The sequence below is a fragment of the Artemia sp. Qi Xiang Cuo genome, chromosome 16 (genome assembly GCF_049724085.1).
Source record: "Artemia sp. Qi Xiang Cuo chromosome 16, ASM4972408v1, whole genome shotgun sequence".
Taxonomy (NCBI): Eukaryota; Metazoa; Arthropoda; class Branchiopoda; order Anostraca; family Artemiidae; genus Artemia; species Artemia sp. Qi Xiang Cuo.
The window spans coordinates 1,458,233-1,484,017 of NC_142809.1; the positions used below are offsets into that span (position 1 = coordinate 1,458,233).

The window sequence follows — 25,785 nt, forward strand, 5'->3', positions numbered from 1 at the left end:
TTCAATGCTGATAAATAGTCATTGATGAGCTGATCAAAGTAAATGACATCAGTGTTTTTGTAAAAAAAAATTGTTCAAATGATACATCTCCAGTATTGTGGTGCACATAAGTAAAAAATCTGGTTCAAATTTTAAGACAAAGGGGGTTAACAATAGGCTGTTATGATTTGCTCATCTTTACAGTGAGGAGTGGTGACTTTTACTAGTTGGTCTACCTATTTTAGGGCAAGAAAAACTTGGTTTCATATCTTCTACGGAGAGGGACGTGTTAGTAAGAGCAGGTTGTTAAAGCTTTTTGGTTAAGAGGCAAAAACCTTCTGCAAAATGTATTAGGTTTTATTGCGTTAAAAGAACTGGAAAAACAGGATTTACAGACATGTGAGGGAATTTTAATATAGATTCGGTGTCAGACTAAGCTCACTTGCAGCGATGAGGGGTTGTCTACTTCTACTAACTGGTGTGACTTTCTTTTGTTTTTGCAGCGTCTATCGATGGTAATATTATAAGAAGTGACAGCTAGCATTATAGTGCCAACTAGGCTTGATTAGATTGTATTGCAAGTTTAGAGTTCTTTAATGAGATAGATTATTTATAAGTTTTCGAGGCGTTGACAACTTCAGGTTTAATATATAGACTGAAAGAAAGCATTTGGATCAAAAGTCTGAGACAGCTTAGAAACATGCAAGTAACTCTTCTGCTGTTAGACCATGGTCGTTGGTAAGGGGCTTGCAACTTTTCCTAGTCGGTGTACCTGTTTCTCGTTCCTTATGTATATTTTAGTCTAAGACAAATAATTTGTCTCTGTATGATTCCGTATGATTATCAATAAAAATCATCCCAATGACCTAGCGATGAGGAGTTGGTACAAGACGATACGTACAACTGGCTAAAAAGTCATTATAATACTTTTAAATCTTTTGCTCAGATTACTCTGCAATTTTTATAACGAAGATGTAAAATCAGATCGAGGGGTTAGATACTTGTGTTAATTTGTTTACACTTATCTGTTTCGGATATATTTAAGGGTATGTTAACATTTAATGCTTAACTAGCTGCAAATTCAATATTTTGCTTTCGACACATTGAAGGGTGTATTACATGTACACATTTAAGGTTCAACTTGCTATAAAGTCCAATTTTTTTTTTATCCTTTTCCCTGATTTCTTTTACAAGTGTTGCTCCCTCAAAACTCTTTGGCGAAACCGACTAAGGGTTGCTGCAATACGCTGCATAGAAACGTAAACCTAGTTTTCACTGTCTTTTGTAATTTTGCGTAAAATGATGTGAATAAGTTTTATGAAGTTTGATCTGAAATACAAGAAATTATTAAAACATGTCTGCTTCTTTTTTTTGTCTGAAGTTTCATGAAAATGTATTAGTCGGGGAGTCAAAGTTGAAAAAGTCGTCAAATAACGATTTGTAAAAAACATTTTGGTACATGAGTTCTGACTTTTGGAAACAATGTTTTTGAACATGCTGATTCCATTTATTTCGGGAATTGCGACCACCAAAGTGCGCTTCATAGTTTAACATGAGGTCAAAGTTTCGACTCAATCATCTATGGTAAAAAATTTAAAACTTAACTTGTTTATTGTTAAGTAGATGACACTGCATCGTTCTCGTGGCTTTGTTATGGTTATGTTTACTGCCATCTGCCATGCTGGTGCAAATTGATGGTTAAAAAGCTAATTAACTCTATTATCTGATCCTCAAATGTTTGTTTTTATTAGTATTTCACTTTTTTTTGTTTCGCCTCGTCTTTCAGGAATCCTTGGTATATAAATTTATAATGCATAGGCTAAAAGTCTTACCAGTTTTGGGGTCAAAGGATAGTTAGAGGCTTACTTAAGTGGTTTAAAAGTAGGGTAAAGGTGCAGATTAGTTCCTCCTGATAAAAGCAACTTATTTCTTACTATTATTCAGTAAATTATAGGGGTGTCCACGGGAGGGGTTTTACGAGAAGCTTGGCTCTTTTGTGAGGTAGCCTAGGTGGTACAGGTTTTTTTCAAGCATAGTCAAGCAAAGGTGGTACACTCTGACAATACTTGGATGTAGTCTCTTTACTCTTTTGTGTGTCAAGAATCTCACTCTTTACCATTGCTCTTAAAGTCACTAACTTTATAGCACATCCAGACTATCCGCTCTCTGGAAAAATTGGATGGAAATCCGGAAAAAAGAATTGCCCTCCTGACTTAGCGGTTTAAAAAAAATATCGGTACAAGTTTATCAGCCATCCTTATGAAATCTGTTTTTCTGAGCCAAAACCTATAGAAAACAATTTTAGAGCCTAAGTTAGAATATTTAACTTTTTTCTATTTTAAACCACATCAGACAACTATATTTATTTATCACTTATCATGTTTAATCGTTTCCTTTTTCTGTCATTTTTTCCAGAAAAGCTGTCCACGCTACAGTCTTCCATCCCATTTTTCCATTTTCGGACCCTCTGATCCTTCCTGCCCAGAAAACGGAAAAAGGGGATGGAAGACCTGTCTACATTTCCAGATTTCCGTACCATTTTTCCAGAAAGCGGATAGTCTGGACGTGCTATTAGGTGGCACAAAAAAATTTTAAGCAAGGTTGAAGAAGGTTTGGTGGTACCTTCTTGTTGGCCAATACTATGCTGCAATGCCCAATACTATGCCACAAAGTTGAACCTTCACATGTTAAAAGTTAAACATGGAAAGCATAAACCATGGAAAGCTGCTTGAAACCTACCCAAAAGACGAAACGTACTTTTGCTAACCCTGTAGAAGAACTAGAAGCAGTTAAAAAAGTTCTGCTGAATGTTGGTAAAAATCCAGGATCAGCAACCGACATGCTAAAAAAGATACTTCAGCATGAACTCCTCGAGTATTCCCCGGCATTGTTCGAAGCGCAATCCGAGGGATTCCGATTAAGAACAGGAAAGAAATCTGATCTGATAAACTTTATAGAAGGGTTGTCTTGCCTAGATTGTAAGGCCTACTCTTTGCCAGTGTTTGATGTCAATTCGAGGCTATCTCTCATTCTGGACTTTATGCCGCTCTTAAGGACTATGACTACGTCAAGGGATGAGACATTATCGGATTTTTCAAGAAGGTTGACGAGCAAGATTTTTAGTCAGCTCCCGGAAAATCTATGCCAACTACATTTGGTTTCTGACCGGTATGATGGTATTTATGGAATCAAGGACCCAACTGGCTCACCAGTATGCTTAAAAGAGAGTAGTGGCTGCCATAGACGAAGGGGTGAGCAGAGTTTGAAGGTCAGTACCACATATAGTGACAGCATCAAACTCGGTGATTCCTGGCAATCAATTCTTAGAAGTTCTTCGTGCAAAGCTAACTTAGTGGCTTTTATTTATTAGTTTTTGAGCAATCTTGGAAGTAAAAGTAGGAACTTTGACATTATACTTGCTGAAGGTGTCCATGATCGTCGACGTGTTGGAATATTACCTAGAAAAGGATACCTGGATCCTTTACCTCATCTTAGTCTTGGGCTTGCAAGCATACATAAAGAAGCAGACAAGCGTATAGCAGTCCATGTTGCTTCCAGCTTTAGGAATGGAAGTTCTGCTGTCATTGTTCGGGTCAATGACACCGATATTCTGGTGATACTTTTGCATCACTCCTCTAAGCTGTTAGCTGTGGAAGAGTACAACAAGAAGGAGCTATTCCTACAATTCCCTGACAGAGTTTTCCCTGTGCACGAGCTAGCTATTTCTCTTCCACGGGACTTTATTGACAGCATTGGACTTCTACACTGCCTTAGTGGCACTGACACGACGAGCTTTGCATATTCTGTGGGGAAGAAGACATTTGTGAAAGCAGCTTTGAAATTTGATCTTGTTAGTGACGTGGCAAAACTGACGAGAAAAGTCAAGATTGACCTTGTCAACATATCAAATTATATTGAGGAAGTGACGGAGGTGGCAAGAAAAGTAACAATCGCAGCCTATGGAAAGAATCCTACTGACTTTAACTCCTTGAATGACTTGCGAGTGCACTTATTCCATAGAAAAAAATCATTAAAAAATCTTCCGCCCACTGAAAACAGCTTTAAATATCACATCCTGAAAGTTGTATATCAGTGGGGAATCGTTTTACAGGCTATGGAGTCTGAACCAATAGTTTTAGACCCCCCTAAATTTCGGATGGGTATACAGTGACGTTTTCGGGGTTATTCCTCTGACAAATTCATTGTCGCAGTGGCCGATTTCTATAAACCGTATTGCAGTTCATTGCAAGTGTAGAAATACGTGTATTGGAAAGTGCTCCTGTGCTGGAATCCGCAAGTGCGACTTGCTTTGTGCTTGTGCTGGGTCATGCGATCTTTCTGAAAGTGACGACGAGTTTGACTAAATAATAACTTAAAAAACATTGCTAAACATATTTAAATTATGTATATTCGACCAATCGTATGTTAATAAAATTGTAAAAAGTAAAAGCTTGTAAAAGCAGTTTGAAGCATATTGAAGCTGTTGTGCTAGAAGCAGGTTTTTTTTTTTTTTTTTTTTTTTTTTTTTTTCTTTTTTTTTTTTTTTACTGATTTGGTAAATAAACGATCGCCTAATTTTTTGGCTTGGTATAAAAAAAGACAACTACAATATTCTAGTAGAAAGCTGGACTTAGTCTGAGTGAAATAGAAAAATCAACGAACTTAGTTGCAAAAAACCACCAAGCGCACCTTTGGCGCTTATATTCCCGAGATATTCGTAATCAGCATGGTCGATTTAGTCTAAAACCTCTCTCAAATCACTTGTCCCCCTCAGATTGCTATTTTGTCAGATTTTCAACTTTGGCTCCCCGACTATAGATAATATCAATAGAGATAGGTTTCTTCCAGGTAGCCATACTATCAAAAAGTCTCGCTACTTGCCTGACGAAGAAAAGGCACTATAACTGTCGTCCAAACAATTCCTAAAAATGCAAATAGAATAAAGTCAAGGTTTCACTTGTTCTTGTTTCGGTACTTGTTTCAGCTTAGCGTGAGACAAGACAATGACAAGAGACAGAATAGATAGGAAATATATAATTTGGGCTATATTTTTGCAGATTAGGGGCGGGGGTGGGGGTAAGGTATTTGGATAGTTTGAAGTCAGAAAATAATTCTTACTTCGTAATATTTAGAACAATTGTACCTAACACATTTTGATTGCGGACCCGCTATACCTTACCCCCCTCCCCCTAATGTGCAAATATATGGCCCAAATTTGTTTCTAAAGTAACTAAGGAAGAAACCGGTTTGTTCTCGCGCTTTACACAGCGTAAACTTGAATGATCGGCGTATTATACATCAGTACCCTTGTTCTTCTTTTTTTGAGTCACCAAGTTTTCAAAAGGCTTACAACCGAAAGGTTGACTCATTTCTTTCTTTAAGAGTCTCTATAAATAGACTAACCTTCTATAAATAGAAGGTTCTCTATAAATAGACTAACCTTAAATATAAAGTTTGTAAAAAAGGTCCAACTTTGTATGGCGAATATTTGTTAAATAAAAAAAATCGCTACAAATAAGCAAAGAACGGTACTGGTAATACAATTGAATGGTAAGTGGTGATGACCTAAGTATTGGCATTGTAATTGCTCATATATTACGAACAGGGTTGCCAGAAGGGCATCTTCTTTATATAAATGACATATTTTCCTATTTAGTAATATTAGTCACTTGCGAACTACTATAAATTGAAGTACTGCCGTTGTAATAGCTCAAGTCTTACGAGAAGGATGCCGTCAGGACAAATTTGTAGGAAAAGGGCATATTTTCGTGTTCGGTGGCGGGATGGCGTATAAAATTGGAAAAAAATTGAGAGAGAAAAAATTACACATTCCAAGATTTGTGACGTCTTCGTTTTTTTTTTATACCATTGAGTGGATATCTCTGTAGTTTAAGTTTGTTTCGTTGGAAAAGACATTATTTTCTATTTCAATTGATAGTCAAGTGAGATAAGTTGAAACATAGTAAGATAAGTATAAGGAAAATAATAATTAATTATGTACAATTCAAGCATGCATAGAAAAGTAGTAAATACACTTGTACTACAATACATAGAAAGGTTTGCTTGAAATATACGATTTTTAATGTATTTACGGGAGTTGGAAATTAATTATTGGAGGTAAATCATAGGCCTAGACTATGCATGTGTAGTTGAAAGTCTTCTCAAAGTCTCAAAATATTTCCAATCTCGTTTTTTTTTACCCCTCCTGTGTATATACCTCTGTTTGGTCATGAGTAGCCTATATTTAAACACTTTAACATTGAATCATCCAAATGTAACCCCTGGTTGTTCTTCTCACTCCATTGAATCGTCCATTATTGGCTATTAAAGGAAAATAAACCGTTTTGCAAAAACTTTTGGGTATTTTCAATGTTTTCATAATTTAACAAACAGTTGGAATTATATATGAAGCTTTCAGGGTTAGATTTTTTGCTTGTTAAATCAGATAGTCCTTAAAATTGTGATTGGCAGTCTTACAGCTAAAACTTCTGGAAAGTTTTGTCCCGATTATGTTCGTCTCTCTACGATTTACGGTTTTGTCCCGATTACGGTCGTCTCTTCTACGGTCCCGTTTACGGTCTTCGGTCTCTTCTTCCTTCTGTGAAATAAATCCTAGTGACTTTCACCAATGAATAACGATTCAAGAGATGAATCTCTCACTTTCTGATACGTGGAAAAAATATACAGGAAATAAGTATTAAACAATAATTGAAATTTTATGCTGAAAACCTTTCACCAAGAATCGTGTCCACTAGCAGCAAGGATTCAGTGGATTTACTTCTATATGAAAAAAAAAAAAAAAAATTTTTTCATTTGAAAGTAAAAATCAGCATTAAAACGTTAAATGGACAGAAATTATTCTATATATGAGTGGAGATGGGGGCTGCCCCTTTATCAATCCTTGTCATCTACACTAAAGTCTTAAAGTTCTTTAAAAATCTTCTACATTGATAAAAATCTAAAATTTATGGATTATCTGTGCTCTTTGTTGATTTTAACGTTATACCCGTGCTACTCAAGCAGAAAGTTGAATCGGTGATAACTCAGTTTGACATCTTATTCATTTGTTGTTTCTAGATTGAGTAAGAACTCGGCTTTGTTTGTGAAGCCAGTATAGATTCTAGCCACTAGTAAATGATTTGCTATTCGTTTGTTGTTTGCAGATCGAGGAAGAAGTTGGCTTTGTTTGTGAAGCCAGTATAGATCCTCGCCAATAGTAAATGATTTTCTATTCGTTTTTTGTTTGTAGATCGAGGAAGAAGTCGGCTTTGTTTGTGAAGCCAGTATATTTCAGAGCCAATAGTAAATGATTTTCTGTTCGTTTTTTGTTTGTAGATCGAGGAAGAAGTCGGCTTTCTTTGTGAAGCCAGTATATTTCAGAGCCAATATTAAATGATTTTATATTCGTTCGTTGTTTGTAGATCGAGGAAGAAGTCGGCTTTGATTGTGCAGCCCTTATAGATCCAAATGAGTTCATCGAAACAAGTTTGAACGATCATACCACACGACTTTATATAATCCCCAACGTACCATTTAACACAAAATTCCAGACACAGACAAAAAATGAAATCCGTCATATTAGATGGCACTCCTTAGAAGAAATTAGATTTGTCAAAAAAGACACAGATAAGAACGCTCCCAACTACTACGCAGTTTATCCTTTTATGAGGTGAGTGTTTTAGCATCTTTCGTTATTAAAAATAGATATTTTCGATTCGGGAGGGGGAGATGGATAGGATGGGGCTGGTGAATCAGGTCTCAGAAAAAGAAGGAATCAAGGCGAATCGTTCTTGTTTCAATTTTTACTGTAAAGACTAATTTATTATGAAGTATCCTATTTAATTTATAACAAAATTCATGGCTATTACAAACAATTATTGTTCTACTTATATTTCTAGGAAAAAAGATACTAAATAAAAGCAATACGAAGAAACCTGAAAAATATATGAAAACTCGATATAAGAAATCAAAAGCAAGAACTATCGATTAAATAACTAAAAGTCACGCAAAAAAAAGAACTCCAGAATATACCAAATCTAAATAAAATCTGTAAAAACCCTGGTTTCTCAATGATCAGTACATTTAAAACGAGTAAAAAACGTTAATAACCTCAGCTAAAACAGCGAATTATATGATTCAAGTGTCAAGATTAAATAGATTATAGTAAAAAGTGAAACCGAGCTAACAAAATTTGTTTCTGGATTAGGTGGTGAAAGACAGTAAAAACGAACTAAGTAATGTTTTTTTTTCGTAGAGTTCTAGATTTTAGATTGAGGGATTTCTCCATAAAAAAAATACTAAGTTACCACGTCACACTTCTAGTTTTTTGAAATTTTTTTATTATAAAGATTAATTTTGATGCAAACATTCCGTTTTGATATTATAAAATTCATGGACTATCAATGGCTATGACAAAGAAACATTGTTGAGTTTGTATTCCTTAGAAAAAACGCTAATAGGAAAAAACTTACGAGACATACAGAACTGTATATAAGGGAAAAATAAACCAACGTCAATCAGAAAATAAAACTTAATAAGAAATAGAAACTGCGGTGTAAGTAAAATTTCAACAACTGATGATTGATAAATGCATTAAATTATGTGCAACAACTAAAAAAAACACATTAAAATAGTATCCTGTATGATAAAAATATCGAAATCCAATACCCTGTGGTAGAAATTAAAAACCCGCACTTGCAAAAGCTGCTCTCGGTCTGACCAATTCCTCAATTTACCATCCTTTCCTCTTCAAAATTAATGCCGTTTTAAAAAAGGGAATTGAATCTCTCTACTTTAAAAAACCATGTATCGTTCAGCAGAAATACATTGATTACAATACAAAATCTAATACAGCAATAAATATGACCGTTTTAGATAATGTCATTGATGACATTATGATGACATTTTATGATATTGATGACATTTTATGTCATAAACATTTGTGACTTAAAATTGTTGATGATATTTTATGTTATAAACACATAGGTATATGACATAAAATTAATTCTTTATCTTCTGTTACAATTTTATGGCATTTTATGACATTGATGAAGTTTTTTATCTTCTCCTGTTTAAATTTTATGAAATCTTATGGCATTCGTGACATTTTATGGTAAAGGAAGGATGGGTTACATGGTGAGCTATGAGGGGACTTTATTAGGGCTGATTTTCTGGAAAAAATTGATGCCAGGATTCAGCGTTGCATTAAGAAAAGAAGATTAGCTATGACTTTTAAAAATAAACTACTTAGAAGCGGAACTACCGTATTGAGTTGAAAAATGAAAGTACAATCAAAGTAAAAGTCAAAGAACCTAGTTCACAGGATGATGTTTAACCGAATTGGTATCTAAGCATTAATTAGGGGGGTTGATAATATATATGAGGCAAACAAGGTAATATAAGAGTTCAACGTTGAAAAACATTAACGAGGAAAACATGTTTATGTTTTATATAAAATATTAAATGTCATATTAAATATAAATTTTCAAAAAACATGCAATATCAAATATACACATTTATTAAATATGAAATGTAGATTTCATAAATAAAAAGAGTAGAAATTACTATGAATGAAGTTAATCATCCAAAAGCAAAACAAGTTAAAACGATCTGTGAGGCACAACTAAAAAACTACAACACATAAGGTGTCGTTATCGCCCTTTTAAAGACTGAACACAAATTGTATTATAGGTTTTTTTATTTTTATTATTTTAAGATATTATTTTTTGTTTTGTATATTAAATTTTTGTTATAATGTATTTTTTTTTTATTCTAATAAATTTTAAGTTTTCTCATTTTTTTTTAACATTTGACACAAATTCAGTTCTGTCTAAACTTCCATAAGTTTTTTTATATTTGTGTTCTGTCCAATCAAATTTTACTTTAATCAGCATGAAATGTAGTCTCATTAATGCTTTCGTTCATCCATCCCTTTCATATGTAAAGAAATCAATATAGTAAATAAAAGTTTCAATTGTAGCTGTTTGTTTGTTTTTAATAAAGCTCACATGTAACTTTAACCTTTTGAGGGGCTAGAGCCGTGATTGCCAACGTTTGGCACAGGCGCCACCGGTGAAGCATGGCAATATTTGTGTGTGTCATTTTCAGGACATGCACTCTTTGGCTGACTATACTTTAGGGCATTAATTTTTAAAAATACATTTTAATTCAAATTCATTTAAAGAGCAAATAAATACACATTATAATATTGCAATGACGCTTTACATTATACAAAAGGTGTTGTATTCACATAATATTTTTCATTAGTATAAAATGTGCCTAGAAGACGACCCGAACAAAGGTATTAAGTTAATGGGGTTTTAAGCCTCCAAAAACGGGCATGGCCCATTTTCAGTAAATCATCCCTTATAAAATATCTTTATGGCTCGCCAAATTACCCATAATCCCTTCACAATAATATGTCATATAAGTTAAACAGGATAAGATTAATAGGCAATTTTATGACATAAACTTTTACGACACAAAACATTTACGACATCAATGCCACCAATATCGTGAAATGTCACCACAATGTCGTAAAATGTACTCAATGTTTGCAATTAGACACATCAAAGTTAATAATAGTCGTGTGCTTGGAATCAGAAAATAAATATTAGATTTTACCAGTAACTTAGTATAAAAAAAATCGTAACAAAATCTGAAAGAATATTCTTTTCTATTATAATATGTTTACTTATAAATCCAGAGTTAACACAAGAAAACCTGCTGACTAATGTAAAAACTTTCTTTATTCTTCTTTTATTTCGAATCTAAAGAGATAAAAAAGAAATCAAGGTCTTTTTTATATAAAAAAGCTTTTTGAGGCATTCAAAATCATTACTTTGTAAGTCAAAGTGCAAAATATTGTTGTCCTAACATTGTCCATTAAATCTGTAGTTTTAATGGACATTGTTTCTAGTACCGACTAAAAGAGTGATCTTGGCCGTAAAAAAAAAAAATCAGGTTCAATTGTTTTGTGTTGAATTCTGTGGAAAATATTTCATTTTTCCACTGAATTTTCTGATAGCTTGTTGAAAATTCCTAGTCATCAACTAGAAACAATTTGTAGTTAGAAATATCTTCAAAAAGAACTCTTCAGCAAATCTTTCTGATGTCGATTTGTTTTGGGGGTGAGCCTAAACTCAATAGTGTTTGTATTTTGAGGTCAAGACGGAAGTATTCGTTCCCTAGCTACAAACCAAAAAGGATCAGATGTGAAAAAATTGCATCAATAGTGTAAATTAGGAACTTTAACCCTTTGTAGACAAATCCTTCCTAACTCATTAGTGTATGTTAGGAATTATTAGCCTTTGCAGGCAAATTTTCGCCAACCCTATGAGAAAGCCAAATTAACCCATAGCTATTACATATCTTGAACCACAAAAAATTCAGACACTTTAGTATAAAGTATTTAAAATATGATCTTCACCTTTTATTTATATTTTTTAACTATTAGATCACTAGTTTTCAAGATTTTTTTTTTTTTTTTTGTAATAGATTGTGAAAAAAATAAGAGATACGTTTCCTTTCCAGGAAGTAAATTTATGGTAAAAATGTCTTGAAATGTGGCAAATACAGTCGAATTGCTCTAAATATGAAATTGTGCATTTGCGTAATTCCTTCTTAGTTGGACAGTACCGGACTATATTCGTTAAAACCATTTATTAATTTCTTTTTCTTTTCGAAGCTTGACAATCACTTTTAATCTATTTCAAGGAAGCTCCAAGTTTGGATTGATCGTTATATGGAGAAAAGGAGGAGAAACAGAAGGGTATCACCTGGTGACAGATCTTGTAATATCCCTATCGCTGGTGACAGATCTTGTAATATCCCTATCGCTGTTGGCAGAAAACCAGTTCTTCCGTCAGAAGTAAGATCTTGTTCTTATAGCTCCTTTCCAAATTTTCCATTTACAGCTCAAAAGGAATCGGGAGTTGGTTATGGACTCCAAATGTTGCAAAATGTCTGGTATTTATGAGATACACAAGCCGACCTATAAATTTTGATTTGTTTTAACGTTGGTTGTTAAAGGACTAATAATAATTATTTATTTTTATCTGACTTCTAGGCAAACCAAGTGGAGTAAAATAAATAAACACGAAAAAAAAAAAAATCAAATACCCATACAAAATCAGAATGGTCACAATTCGTGGAACATAGTTTAGCTGAACTCGGAATGAGTATTTTCCACGGTTAGATGCATCCAATTTTCAACTTTTCTTTAACTTTTCTCTAAACCTGAAGTCGCAAAATAGCAAGTGTGGACTAGATACGCATCCCTTACCATCGTAAATTCGCAACATTACAAATTACTGATATCCATGAGATAAATTCTGGGCTGATGATTTGGTATTGAAAACTAGATATTTGGCTTTATTGATATTCAAAACCAGACCAATATTCCAAAAATAATAGAAATACGTTGCACAGATAATGTAAAAGTAGAAGTTGGTCCGGCTTAAAACTAACATGCCGTCTGCGTACGCAATATACGACACATCAAATAAACTATGGAAATACAAAGGCCTAATTCCTGATATCTTATTATGAATGCAAGCATTAAATAGATAAGGTTAGAGCACTCCGCCCTATCGTACTCGAGATTTAACTCATATATTATCGTAGAATCCTGTACGTGATTTCCAACAAAGGAAGAATTACTATAACAAAAGTTAGATGCATGTATAACAGAACGAGTCACTCCCAACTCTGACAAAGAGTGCCATACTTATTTATGGCAAATACTATCGAAAGCCTTGAACAAATCCAAAACGGAAATATATTATTCATAACTGTTAAACTGGGGCATTCTAAAGAAGTGGAGCTAAAACCTTATGCTTATGTTGGCACCCATCACGAGATGAAAACAAAACTGGTTTGAATTTTTCGCAATTCTTTCAGTAAAATATGGGAGCAGAACGTATTCAAAAATCTTACTAATTGGATGCAACAGTGATAGGCGTATGTGAAACAAATTCAAAAGTATATTTTCCACGTTTAAGAATAGAGACTACCTAACCGCAAAGAAAGGAGTCAGACACCACTGCCAAGCATAAACAAAATTAGAATAGTTACTGGAGGGGGGCAACCAATGCCGGACAGTCACAACGTAGATGGTGAGCGCTAGTCCCATAAACATCCCTAAAATTAGAATGAAGTTTCAAGATGCTAATAATAATACCTTTAACTGAAGCAGAAATGACTTTCCGAAAACTTTGGCAGGCAAAAGTTTAAAAACTAAGCCTTGAAAATGAGCATTAACACTATACTCAATCTTACTACAAACATTTTTATAATGCATAAGCTGGGACGAGTTTGGAGTAGCATCAATGGTTCCTAATGAAACAAATTTAGACGAGTTCATAACTTGCTTCCATATTAATGCACTTTAATGGAACTCAGCACCGTTATAACCAACCAAACGAAGACACTGCTTAAATTTCGCTTTCATCTTACTTTTTATATCAAACACTTGGCCTAATAAGGGCACGTAATTCAGATGCAAAGCCAGAATTTAGCACGATTCTTGACGGCTTGAAGATCGGGTTCTTCTTTCCATATTGCACTTTGAGCATTGAGTTTGACGTGAACGAGCGGGGCGGCCACATTCTCAGCTTTTTTTATCCGCTCATGAAAGTGAAGGAAATAAAAATTCAGTTAGGTTTTGGTTTGTGGCGAAAAACACTCATGCACTGTATATTGAAGGGATCTTGATGCAGGACAACAAACCAGTTAGGGTAGAAATGTATGAAGGCAATTAGCTGTGCTCCAATCAACCTCCGTACACCATTTTGATTTGTATCAACGCAACGATCATTAGATTGATCAGCGGTCAGTTTCACAGTAAGACGAAGGGGAAGGTGGTCCAAGTCATATTCGTCTTTTGTTAACATGAATGACAAAACAGGCAACATCTGCGTGGTAAATGCAGTGGTCAATATTAGTCACGGTACCACTGTTATGAAATTAACTGAAAGTAAGAACTTCAGGTGCTATGCGGTAGCCCATTGGTAACGACTCAAATACTAGGGCGGCACGAATAAAGGAGTTATTAACATCATAATTGAAGTCACCTATCATTAACCACTGATAAGTATATATTTTAATATTGTACGGCAGAGTTTGAAGTGATGAGTAGGTATTGGAAAACTTAGTAACTGAAGCTAAATGTTTCCAATCACAGAAACGGTAGACATTGATGGGGTATAAGGTGAGCAAGTCGTACTGCCTTAATATTCTCAGAGGGACGAAAGAAGACTAGTGGCAAAGGTTTAGCTAATCGTTTGATAGCATACGCTAGGCAACCGAAGGGTCGGCTTTTCGTCTGTGGGCATCGGCTGTACACACAATGTGTTGGCTGCTTCTTCGTATAGAGTTAACGGAGATGGCAGGAAGTAGGTGTTTCTACAGGAACAGAATGTCATAATCGTTAATTTTTGTTTATTGAGCTATTTGTATCTTTTGTGCCGTTGATATTAAACGAGCAGATTGAGACGGGCAATTCAACATTCATTTACAAATCACATGTTGGCTCAGGGCATGACGCAGAACACGGCATTTTAGGCTCTACCATACATGAATACCGTCTTGATTAGTGAATTTTGGGTTAGATTCACAGTGGGAGTCACAGGAACAATATATGGTGGTATCATGATGATGTCAGTGTAATCTCTTACTAAAGGGATTGGCGTCGCTCACAATTAAGCCAATGAAGCTAGAGTTAGGAGTACGGTACTGAAAAGCTAAAAATCGCAAATTATAAAATTAGTCATTGGGACATTCAACTTTGGAGAACATTAAAATTGAATGTGATTAGGAATTGTGGTAACACTGTGTCGATTTCCATCCTCCTCTTCTATAATAATAATAATTTATTTATAATCCACTTTTATACAAAACAAGCGGAGTAAAGTACACTAAAAAGGAAGAAAAATCAAATACACAGAAACAAAGATAACTTAAAACCTTAATCACAGACAAAAACACACGGATAATATTATGGTTTGGGCCTAGGGACACAAAGGCATGTCTTGTTAAATTACTACTAAGCAATTCAAACGATTGGATAATGTTGGTAGCACCATACTTCTCAGTAATACGCGTATTAGGATATGAAGTGGGGAGGTACAGTAAAAATTTGCAATATCTGAAATAAGCGATAGGAATCTGGCGCAAATCATTCTTATTCAATAACGAATACACTCCACTTAAAAACAAGACAGAATGGTCACAATATGTGGAATACATTTTAGCTAAAGCTTGGCGTGAATATTTTCCACGGTTAGGTACAATTTTCGCATATCCGATCTTCAACTTTTCTTTAACATCTCTGAGAACTTGAAGTCGGAAAAAAGTGAGTGTAGAACAAATACTAATTCCTATCCACCGTAAACTCGTAACATTGCGAGTTACTGAGGATCCACAGGACAAATTATGAGCTGATGATTTGGGATTGAAAACTAAATATTTGCATTCATCAAAATTCAAAACAGACCAACATCCCGAAACATCATACAAATACGTTGCACAGATAATGCCATAATAGACTTGGGTCTGCTTAAAACTAGCAGGTCGTCTGCATACGCAATATAAGACACATCAGATAAATTATAAAAATAAGAAGGCTTGATTCCTAATATCACATTTTGAATGCAAGCATTAAATAGATAAGGTGATACTACCCCACCCTGTCGTACTCCAGATTGAACTGGTATATTACCGCAGTACCCTGTACCAGATTTTAAACGAAGAAACGAATTATTATACCAAAATTTAAGTACATGTATGACAGAAGGGTTTACTCCAAATTCTGACAATGAATGCCACATTTGTGCATGGCAAATACTATCGAAGGCTTTAGGCAAATCCAAAGCGCAAATATTTAATTCGTAACCTTTAGACTGGGCATCATAAAGAGTTGAAGCTAAGACCTTATGTGCATGTTGGCACCCAATATGGGGTTGAAATCCAAATTGGCTTGAGTCTTTCGCAGTTTGTTCAATAATATATGGGAGCAGAACATATTCAAAAACCATACTAATATTGCAAGAAACAGTGATGGGCCTATATAAACTGCAATCAAAAGGGTCTCTTCCACGGTTCTAGGTGAATACCCCCCCCCCCCCCCCCCGGAATATACCCCCCGCGGAAAATACCCCCACCCCGCGGAAGATACCCCCCCCCCCGGAAAATACCCCCCGGAAAATACACTCCGCGGAAAATACCCCCCCCCCCCCCCAAAAAAAAAAATATACCCCCAATGGAAAATAAGGCTTTCCAAATTTAAGAATTTTATTTGAGTTTTTTTCCGTACGGGGGTGGAATTTTGGTACTTGTGTATTATGCGCCACTCACTCAAGTTTACGCTGTGTAAAATTCGTGAACACACCGTTTTTTTATTAGTTGCTTCGTTACTTTAGAAATAAATTTGCGCTATAGATTTGCACATTAGGGGGGTGGGGGGGGTAAGCATAACGGGTCTGCATGCAAAATGTGTTTGGTACAATTATTCTGCTTATTAGATAGATAGACAAATAAGTGTATTTTAAAGCCAAATATACGGCCAAGAACACAGTAAAATAACATAAGTGAATATAATGAATGAAGGGGTGAGTAGAGATGGGGGTCCGACTCCCACGAGTCACCCCTGCTGCCATCTACAATTTAGTTTAATGCTGTCAGTACACCAAATATGGGCATAGAGTCATTAGTGAGAATGATTGCGTAATCGGTCAATGACCTCTTTCTCCAGGTGTGTTTTTGGCACGCCCTCAGCGAATGCCAAGGTTAATGTTGTTATTGTTTCCGAGGCAAAATGCCAAGGTCAATGTTGTTGTTGTTTTGAACAGAGTCATTAGAGAGAACACGTGGTTAATGGGGTCAATGTTGTTGTCGTTCGAAGCAAAGTTAATGACATTTCCTTCCTGTTTGAGGCAGATGTTATGATCCGGAAATAGTATTTGTTGTTGTTATTCGAGCCAAATGTTATGAGGCTCCGAGAAACAGTTAATGGCACTTCCTTCCTGTTTGAGGCAGATGTTATGATCCGGAAATAGTATTTGTTATGGTTATTCCAGCCAAATGTTATGAGGTTCCGAGACACAGTTAATTAATGTCTGACAGATGACGTCAAGTTAATTAATGTCCTTGCATTTCCAAAGAGAATTGTCACCGAGAAACAGTTAGATCACACATGATGTCATGATTGATTGATTGACACAAAAGGGGAATTAATTTGTTGTTCTATAGAGAATTGATTCACGAAAGGGGAATTAATTTGGAGTTCTAACAAGAGAATCGTTTCCGAGGCAGATGTTTTGATCTTAGCGTGCGAAAAGGTTTCTTTGTAATTTCAAATGTGAAAGCACAGGGATGCCAAACAAAAGGAACATGCTGAAATTCCGTTTAGGGATCATTTGGGCGAAACTGTTTTAGACAGGTTATGGAATTATTTCGGCGAAACAGATAGAGACATTTTAAGAGATGATTTTTGAAACGATTTTGGAAGAGGTTTTGAGTGTGGTCGTTATAATACACAAGTTCCATTTGAACAGTGTTGCGAGGTCCTCTACCCCAACCCCAAAGGGTTCCAATCCCCCTCCCCCAACCCCGAAGGAAGCCCCCGGTCCGCAAAGGTCCCCCAAGCTCCCAAAGGGCCACCGGCGCCCCCAAACGCCCACCCAGACCTCCACAGGCCACCCCCGGGCTCCCCAAAGCCCCATCGAGCTCCCAAAGGACCAAACGGGTCCCAAAGGGCCCCCAGACCCCAAAAAAGCCATACCCGAACCCCAAAGGCCCTCCCCGGTCCCCAAAGGTCCACCAGGCCTCCAAAAGCCCTCCCTGTGCCACAAAGGCCCTCCCCGGGCCCCCCCAAGGCCCAGCGAGCGCCCAAAGGCCCCACGGGGGCCCAAAGGCCCTCCACCGGTCCCCAAATGGCCCCCAGGCCCCCAACTGCCCCCCCCCCCGGACCTCCAAAGGCCCACAGCGCTCCCAAAAGACCACCGGGCTCCCACGCGCCCCCCCCCCGGTCCACAAAGGTCCCCCGGGCTCCCAAACGACCACTCCATCCTCAAGGGCCTCCGAGTCCCCAAACGCGCTCCCTGGGCCCCAAAGGTCCTCCCCCCGGTCCCCCTACATGCACACAAAAACTTACACACACACAAAAACTTACACACACACACACAAAAACTGACGCACACACAAAAACTTACACACACATGAAAACTTACACACACAATCCAAAACTCACACACACACACACAAAAACTTACACACACACACAAACACAAAAACTAACACAAGCACACGAAAACAAACATGCAGACAAAAACTTACATGCACACAAAAACTTACAAACACACACACACACACAAAAAAATAACACACACACACACACACACGCAAAATTACACACACACTCAAAAACTTACACACACACAAAAATTACACACACACACACAAAAACAAACACATGAACACAAAAAAACTCACACTCACACACACACACACACACACAAAAATACAAAAACACACACACACACACACATACACAAAACATACACACACACACACACGAAAACATACACACACAACCCAAAACTAACACACACAAAAACAAAAAAGCACACAAAAACTTACATGCACACAAAAACTTACACACACACACACACACACACACATACAAAACTTACACACACAAACACACAAAAACTTACACACACACAAAAACTTACACACACACACACACACACACACACACAAAATTACACATTAAAACAAAAAAACACACACACACACGCACAAAAGCTTTCACACACACACCCACAAACGAAAACTTACACACACACACACGAAAACTTACACACACACGCCAAAACTTACAAACACAAAAACTTACACACACACACACACACACACAAAAACTTACACATGCACACGAAAACTTACATGCACACAAAAACTTACATGCACACAAAAACTTACACACACACACACACACACACACACAAAAATAAAACACCCAAAAAAAAAAAAACTCACACACACCCACAAAAACTTACACACACACAAAAACTTACACACACACACACAAAAACTTACACATTAACACAAAAAAAATCACACACAAACGCACAAAAAATTAAAAACACAAACACACACACACTCACAAAAATTAAACACACACACACCCGAAAACTAACACACAAACGCCAAAAATAACACACACAAAAACTAAAACATGCACACTAAAACTAACACACACACACACAAAAACTAACACACACACTCCAAAACTCACACACACACACACACACACACACAAACTTACACACACACACACACATACACACACACACACACACACACACAAAACTTACACAATAACAATAAAAATTACAATAAAAAAAAAAATAACATGCAAAAAAAAAATTACACACACACACACACACACAAAACTTACAAACACACGAAAACTCACATACACACGAAGACTTACACACACACGCAAAAACTTACACACACACACACAAACACAAAAACTAACACATGAACACAAAAAACACACACACACAAGCACAAAAACTAACACACACACACACACACACACACGAAAAATAACACACACACTCCAAAACCTACACACACAAAAACTTAGACACACACACACACACACACACACACACATACACACACACATACACACACACACACACAAACTTACACACACACACACACACACACACAAACTTACACACACAAGCCAAAACTTACACACACAAAAACTTATACACACACACACAAAAACTTACACCCACACGCAAAAACTAACATTCACAAAAAAACAAAAATGCACACAAAAAATAACACAAAAAAACAAACTTACACACACACACAAAAAAAACTAACATACACACACAAAAGATTATACACACAAAAACATACACACACACAAAAAAACTTACGCACACAAAAAAACTAACACCCACACACACACACACACACACACACACTCCAAAACTTACACACACACACAAACACAAGCAAAAACTCACAAAAAAACACAAAACATACACACTAAAAAACACACTTACACTCATACACAAAAAAACACACAAACAAACTAAAACATGAAAATGAAAACACACATGAACACACAAACAAATATGGACCAAAAAACATACACACACACACACACACACACACACAAAACTAACACACACCACAGCACAAGAAAAAGCCCCAAAAAACACACAAGAAACACAATACACACACACACAAAAACTTACACACACACACATACACAAAAACATACACAAGCACACACAAAACTTAAACACACACACACAAAAACTTACAAACACACAAACACACACAGATACACACACTTACATAAACAAAAACTTACACACACACAAACATACACACACACACACACAAACACAAACTTACACACACACACACACACACACACAAACAAAAAAACAAAAACACAAAAAAACAAAAACACACACACACAAAAACTTACACACACACGCCAAAACTTACACACACAAAAACTTACACACACACACAAAAACTTACACACACACACAAAATCTAACACACACACAAAAACTTACATGCACACAAAAACTTACACACACACAAAAACTTACACACACACACACAAAAAACTTACATCCACACACAAAAGCTTAGACACACAAAAACTTACACACACACACACAAAACTTAGACACACAAAAACTTACATGCACACAAAAACTTACATGCACACAAAAACTTACACACACACAACACACACGCACAAAAAATACACACACACACACAAAAAATCACACACACACACTCGCACACTTACACACACACAAAAACATACACACACACACATAAAAACTCACACACAAAAACTTACACACACACACACAAAAAAAAACACATGCACATTAAAAATTACATGCACACAAAAGCTAATACACACACACACGAAAAATTACTCACACACACGTAGATAATTAAACAAAAACAAGAATAGACACAAAAAAAAATACACACACACACACACACACACAAAAACAATCACCAACAAGAAACAAAATCCAAGCACACAAAAACTTAAACATAAACATACACACACAAACATACACACACACACACACACACAAAACTTACACAAACAAAAACTTACACACACACACACACAAACACACACAAACTAACACAAACACACACACAAAACAAACACACACACACAAAAGCTTAGACACACAAAAACTTACACACACACACAAAAACTTACACACACACGCAAAAACTTACATGCACACAAAAACTTACATGCACACAAAAACTTACACACACACACACACACAAAAACTTACACACACACACACACACACAAAAAACTTACACACACAAAAACTTACACACACACACAAAACTTACACACACACACACACACACACACAAAAACTTACACATGCACACACAAAAACTTACATCACACATGCACAAAAACTTACACACACACACACACACACAAAAACTTACACAAACACACAAAAATTTACAAACACAAAAAATTACACAAATACACATAGAAACTTACACACACACACAAAAACTTACACACACACAAAAAATTACACACACACAAAAACTTACACACACACACAAAAACTTACACACACACACAAAAACTTACACACACACAAACAAAAACTTACACACACACACAAAAACTTACACACACACACAAAAAATTAAACACACACACACAAAAACTTACACACACACACACAAAAACTTAAACATTCACACTAAAAATTACATTCACAAAAAAACTTAAATGAACACACAAAATTACACACACACACACACACACACACACAAAAACTTACACTCACACTAACAAACCTATACACACACAAAAACTTACACACACACACAAACACACACACAAAAACTAACACATGAACACAAAAAACTCACACACACACGCACAAAAACTTACACACACACACAACAACACTCACAACACACACACACAAACTTACACACACACGAAAACTTACACACACACGCCAAAACTTACACACACAAAAACTCACACATTCACACTAAAACTCACATTCACACAAAAACTTACACACAAACACACGAAAACTTACACACACACACGTCAAAAATTACACACAAAAATGATGACTCACACAAAAACTTACACACACACACACACACAAAAACATAAACAAACAAGTAAAAACATAAAAGAGCACAAAAAAAAACAAATACACACACACACACACAACTTACACACACACACACACACACAAAACTAAAAAACACAAAAACATAAACACACACACACACACTCACACAAACTTACACACACACACACACAAAACTTGCACCCACACACAAAATCTTAGACACGCAAAAACTTACACGCACACACAAAAACTAAAACCCACAATAAAAAAATTAAATTCACACAAAAACTTAAATTCACACAAAAAATTACACAAACACAAAAAAACTTAAACACACATTCATACAAACATATAAAACACACACAAAAAATTACACACCCACAATCACTTACACACACACACACACACACACACAAAAAAAAAAACACAAGAAAACAAAAAAATAACCTCCAAACACAAAATATTAGACAAACAAAAAATTACAAACACACACAAAAAAACAAAGACAAACACTCAAAAACTAAAATTCACACAAAAATTCAACTTCACACAAAAAATTACACACACACACAAAATTACACACACGCTAACACACATACACACACACAAAAGCTTAAACACACATACACACATTAAAAATAACATGCACAGACTCCAACAATAACACACACAAACGCATACAATTACACAAAACAGCGCACAAAATTACACACACACACACACAAAATCAAAAACATTCACACGAAAACATAAATTTAAAAACAAACTTACAATCACACAAAAACTTACACACACACACACACACACAAAAAATAACACACAAATGCAAAAACTAAAAAAAACACAAACAATTACACACAGACACAAACACACACACAAAAACTAACACATGAACACAAAAACTCACACACACACGCACAAAAACTTACACACACACAAACACACTCACAAAACTTCACACACACACACACACTAAAAATAACACACACACTCCAAAACTTACACACACAAAAAATTACACATTCGCAAGAAAACTAACACACACACACAATAAAAATGAAACACACACTCAAAATATAACACACACACACACACACACACAAAAACTTACACACACACAAAAACTTACACACACACACACACACACACAAACGAACTTACACAATCACACCAAACATAAAAATCACACAAAAAATTAAATTCACCAAAAAACATAAACACACCCACACACACACACCTTACACAAAAACCCCAACCCACCCGAACACACAAACACACAAGCAAACAAATACACACACACACAAAAACTTACACACACACACATACACAAAAACTTACACATGAACACAAAAAAAACTCACACACACACGCGCAAAAACTTACACACACACACACACACACAACTTACACACACACACACACACGAAAACTTACACACACACGCAAAAAAAAACACACACACACACTTAGCACACACACACACACACACACACACACACACACACACACACACACACACACACACACAAAAACTTACACACACAAAAACTTACACCCACACACACACACAAACTAACAAAAACACAGAAAAAACTTATATCCACACGCAATATATTATACACAAGAAAACTTAAACAAACACCAAACCAAAAATACACACACACACACACCAAAACAAACGCACACACAAAAACTTACACACACACACACACAAAAAAAAACACAACCACACAAAAACAAACATGCACACAAAAACAAACATGCACACAAAAACTTACACACACACACACACACAACTCACAAATACCCACACACACGACCACTAACACACACAAACACAAACAAACAAACAAACACAAAAACAAAATAACACAAGAAAACAAAAAAAATTCACACACACACGCACACAAAATTAAACACACACATGCACACACAAAACTTACACACACACTTACTAAAAAACACCCACACACACAAAAACTTACACACACAAAAAATAAAACACACACACAAAAAAAAAACCACATAAAAAAAAACAAAAACACACATACACAAAAAATCACACACTCACACAAACTTACAAACACACAAAAACTTACAAACACACACAAAAACTTACACCCACACAAAAAAGCGAACTCACACACAACATACACAAACACACAAAAACTAACACCCACACGCAAAAACTTAAAATCACAAAAAAACTTACATTCACACAGAAAATTACACATGCAAAAAAAATAACAAACGCGCCAAAAAACATACACACACACAAAAAATTACACACACACAAACTCTTACACACACACACACTCACACACACAAACACACACACAAAAACTTACACAAGCACACTAAAAATTAAATCCACAAAAAAAATAACACACACACACACACACACACTAAAACTAACACTAACATGAAAAAAATGACACAAACAAAATATTACGCACAAAAAAACTTACACACACACGCACACACAAAAAATAACACACACACTCTAAAACTAAAAAGAACACAAAAACTAAAAAGTACACAAAAACTTGCACACACACAAACTAGAATACACTCACAAAAACATGAATACACGTACAAAAACTTACACACACACACACTAACACTGCCTAACACGCTCTAACACTTACACACACACGCCAAAACTTACACACACACACACACACACACAAAAAAACTTACACACTTACCATATCACAGTTACATTGTCTTAATTTTTCAAATTTCATTTGAATTTCTGTCGTGAAATGCAAGAGTTTGAATTTTTCAGTAGTGACTTGTTGTGCTTTACCTTCTCACAGTTACATTCTCTTGATTTTTCGAAGTTCATGAAATGCAAGAGTTGGAAAATTAGGGTCTTAGTCCACCAGCCTGAATGGTGGAAATCACAGCTCAGTATTGGTCCATACAGCTGAACTGGAAATTCACTAGCTAGAATTGTCCTAGTCCATCAGCCTGAATGGTGGAAATCCACAGCTTGATATTGGGGTCTCAGCATCAGTCCGAATGTTCCAAGCTCAGTATTGAATTCTCCGTCAGATGAAATGCAAGAGTTGGAAAATTGGGGTCTTAGTCCACCAGCCCGAATGGTGGAAATCCACTAGCTCGATATTGGGGTCTCAGTCCACCAGCCTGAATGGTGGAAATACACTAGCTCAGAATTATGGTCTTAGTCAAACAGCCTTAATGGTGAAAATTCACTGGCTCATGCTGGGGGTCTCAGTCCGCCTGTCTTAATGATGTAAATTCCCTTTTTATGTTAGGTTTGTTTAAATTATAAGGAGCGCTCAGGATAAGTTTACCAAACCTTTACCTGTGCGTATGGTTTGGTTAGGTTCGATTAAGTTAGGTTAGGTTAAGTTAGGTTAGGTTAGCCCACGTACGCTTCTCTTAGGTTCTCCTTTTTTAGGTGATATACATTAAAAAATTTAGGTTTATTTTTCGGTTAGTTTAGGTTAGATTTATTGAGTCGAGTTTATTTGTTGATTGTCTATCATTGACTAATTAATCGCGCTGCCTTAGGCTAACAAAGCCTAACCGAACTTAACCTACACCTAACTTAAGCTAATCTAACCTA

The 25,785-nt window shown here is 35.9% G+C and overlaps 1 protein-coding gene across 1 annotated transcript in view; it reads left to right on the forward strand.

The window, feature by feature from the left end:
• The window catches only part of LOC148942468 (m7GpppN-mRNA hydrolase-like), a 72,286-nt gene extending 60,330 nt beyond the window's left edge, over positions 1-11,956 (forward strand). Inside the window, exons 5-6 of the mRNA XM_089102718.1 lie at positions 7,401-7,648; positions 11,695-11,956. Of these exons, the coding sequence (XP_088958844.1) occupies positions 7,401-7,648; positions 11,695-11,956 (510 nt within the window). The remainder of the gene's footprint in view (positions 1-7,400; positions 7,649-11,694) is intronic.
• Positions 11,957-25,785: the final 13,829 nt, after the last annotated feature.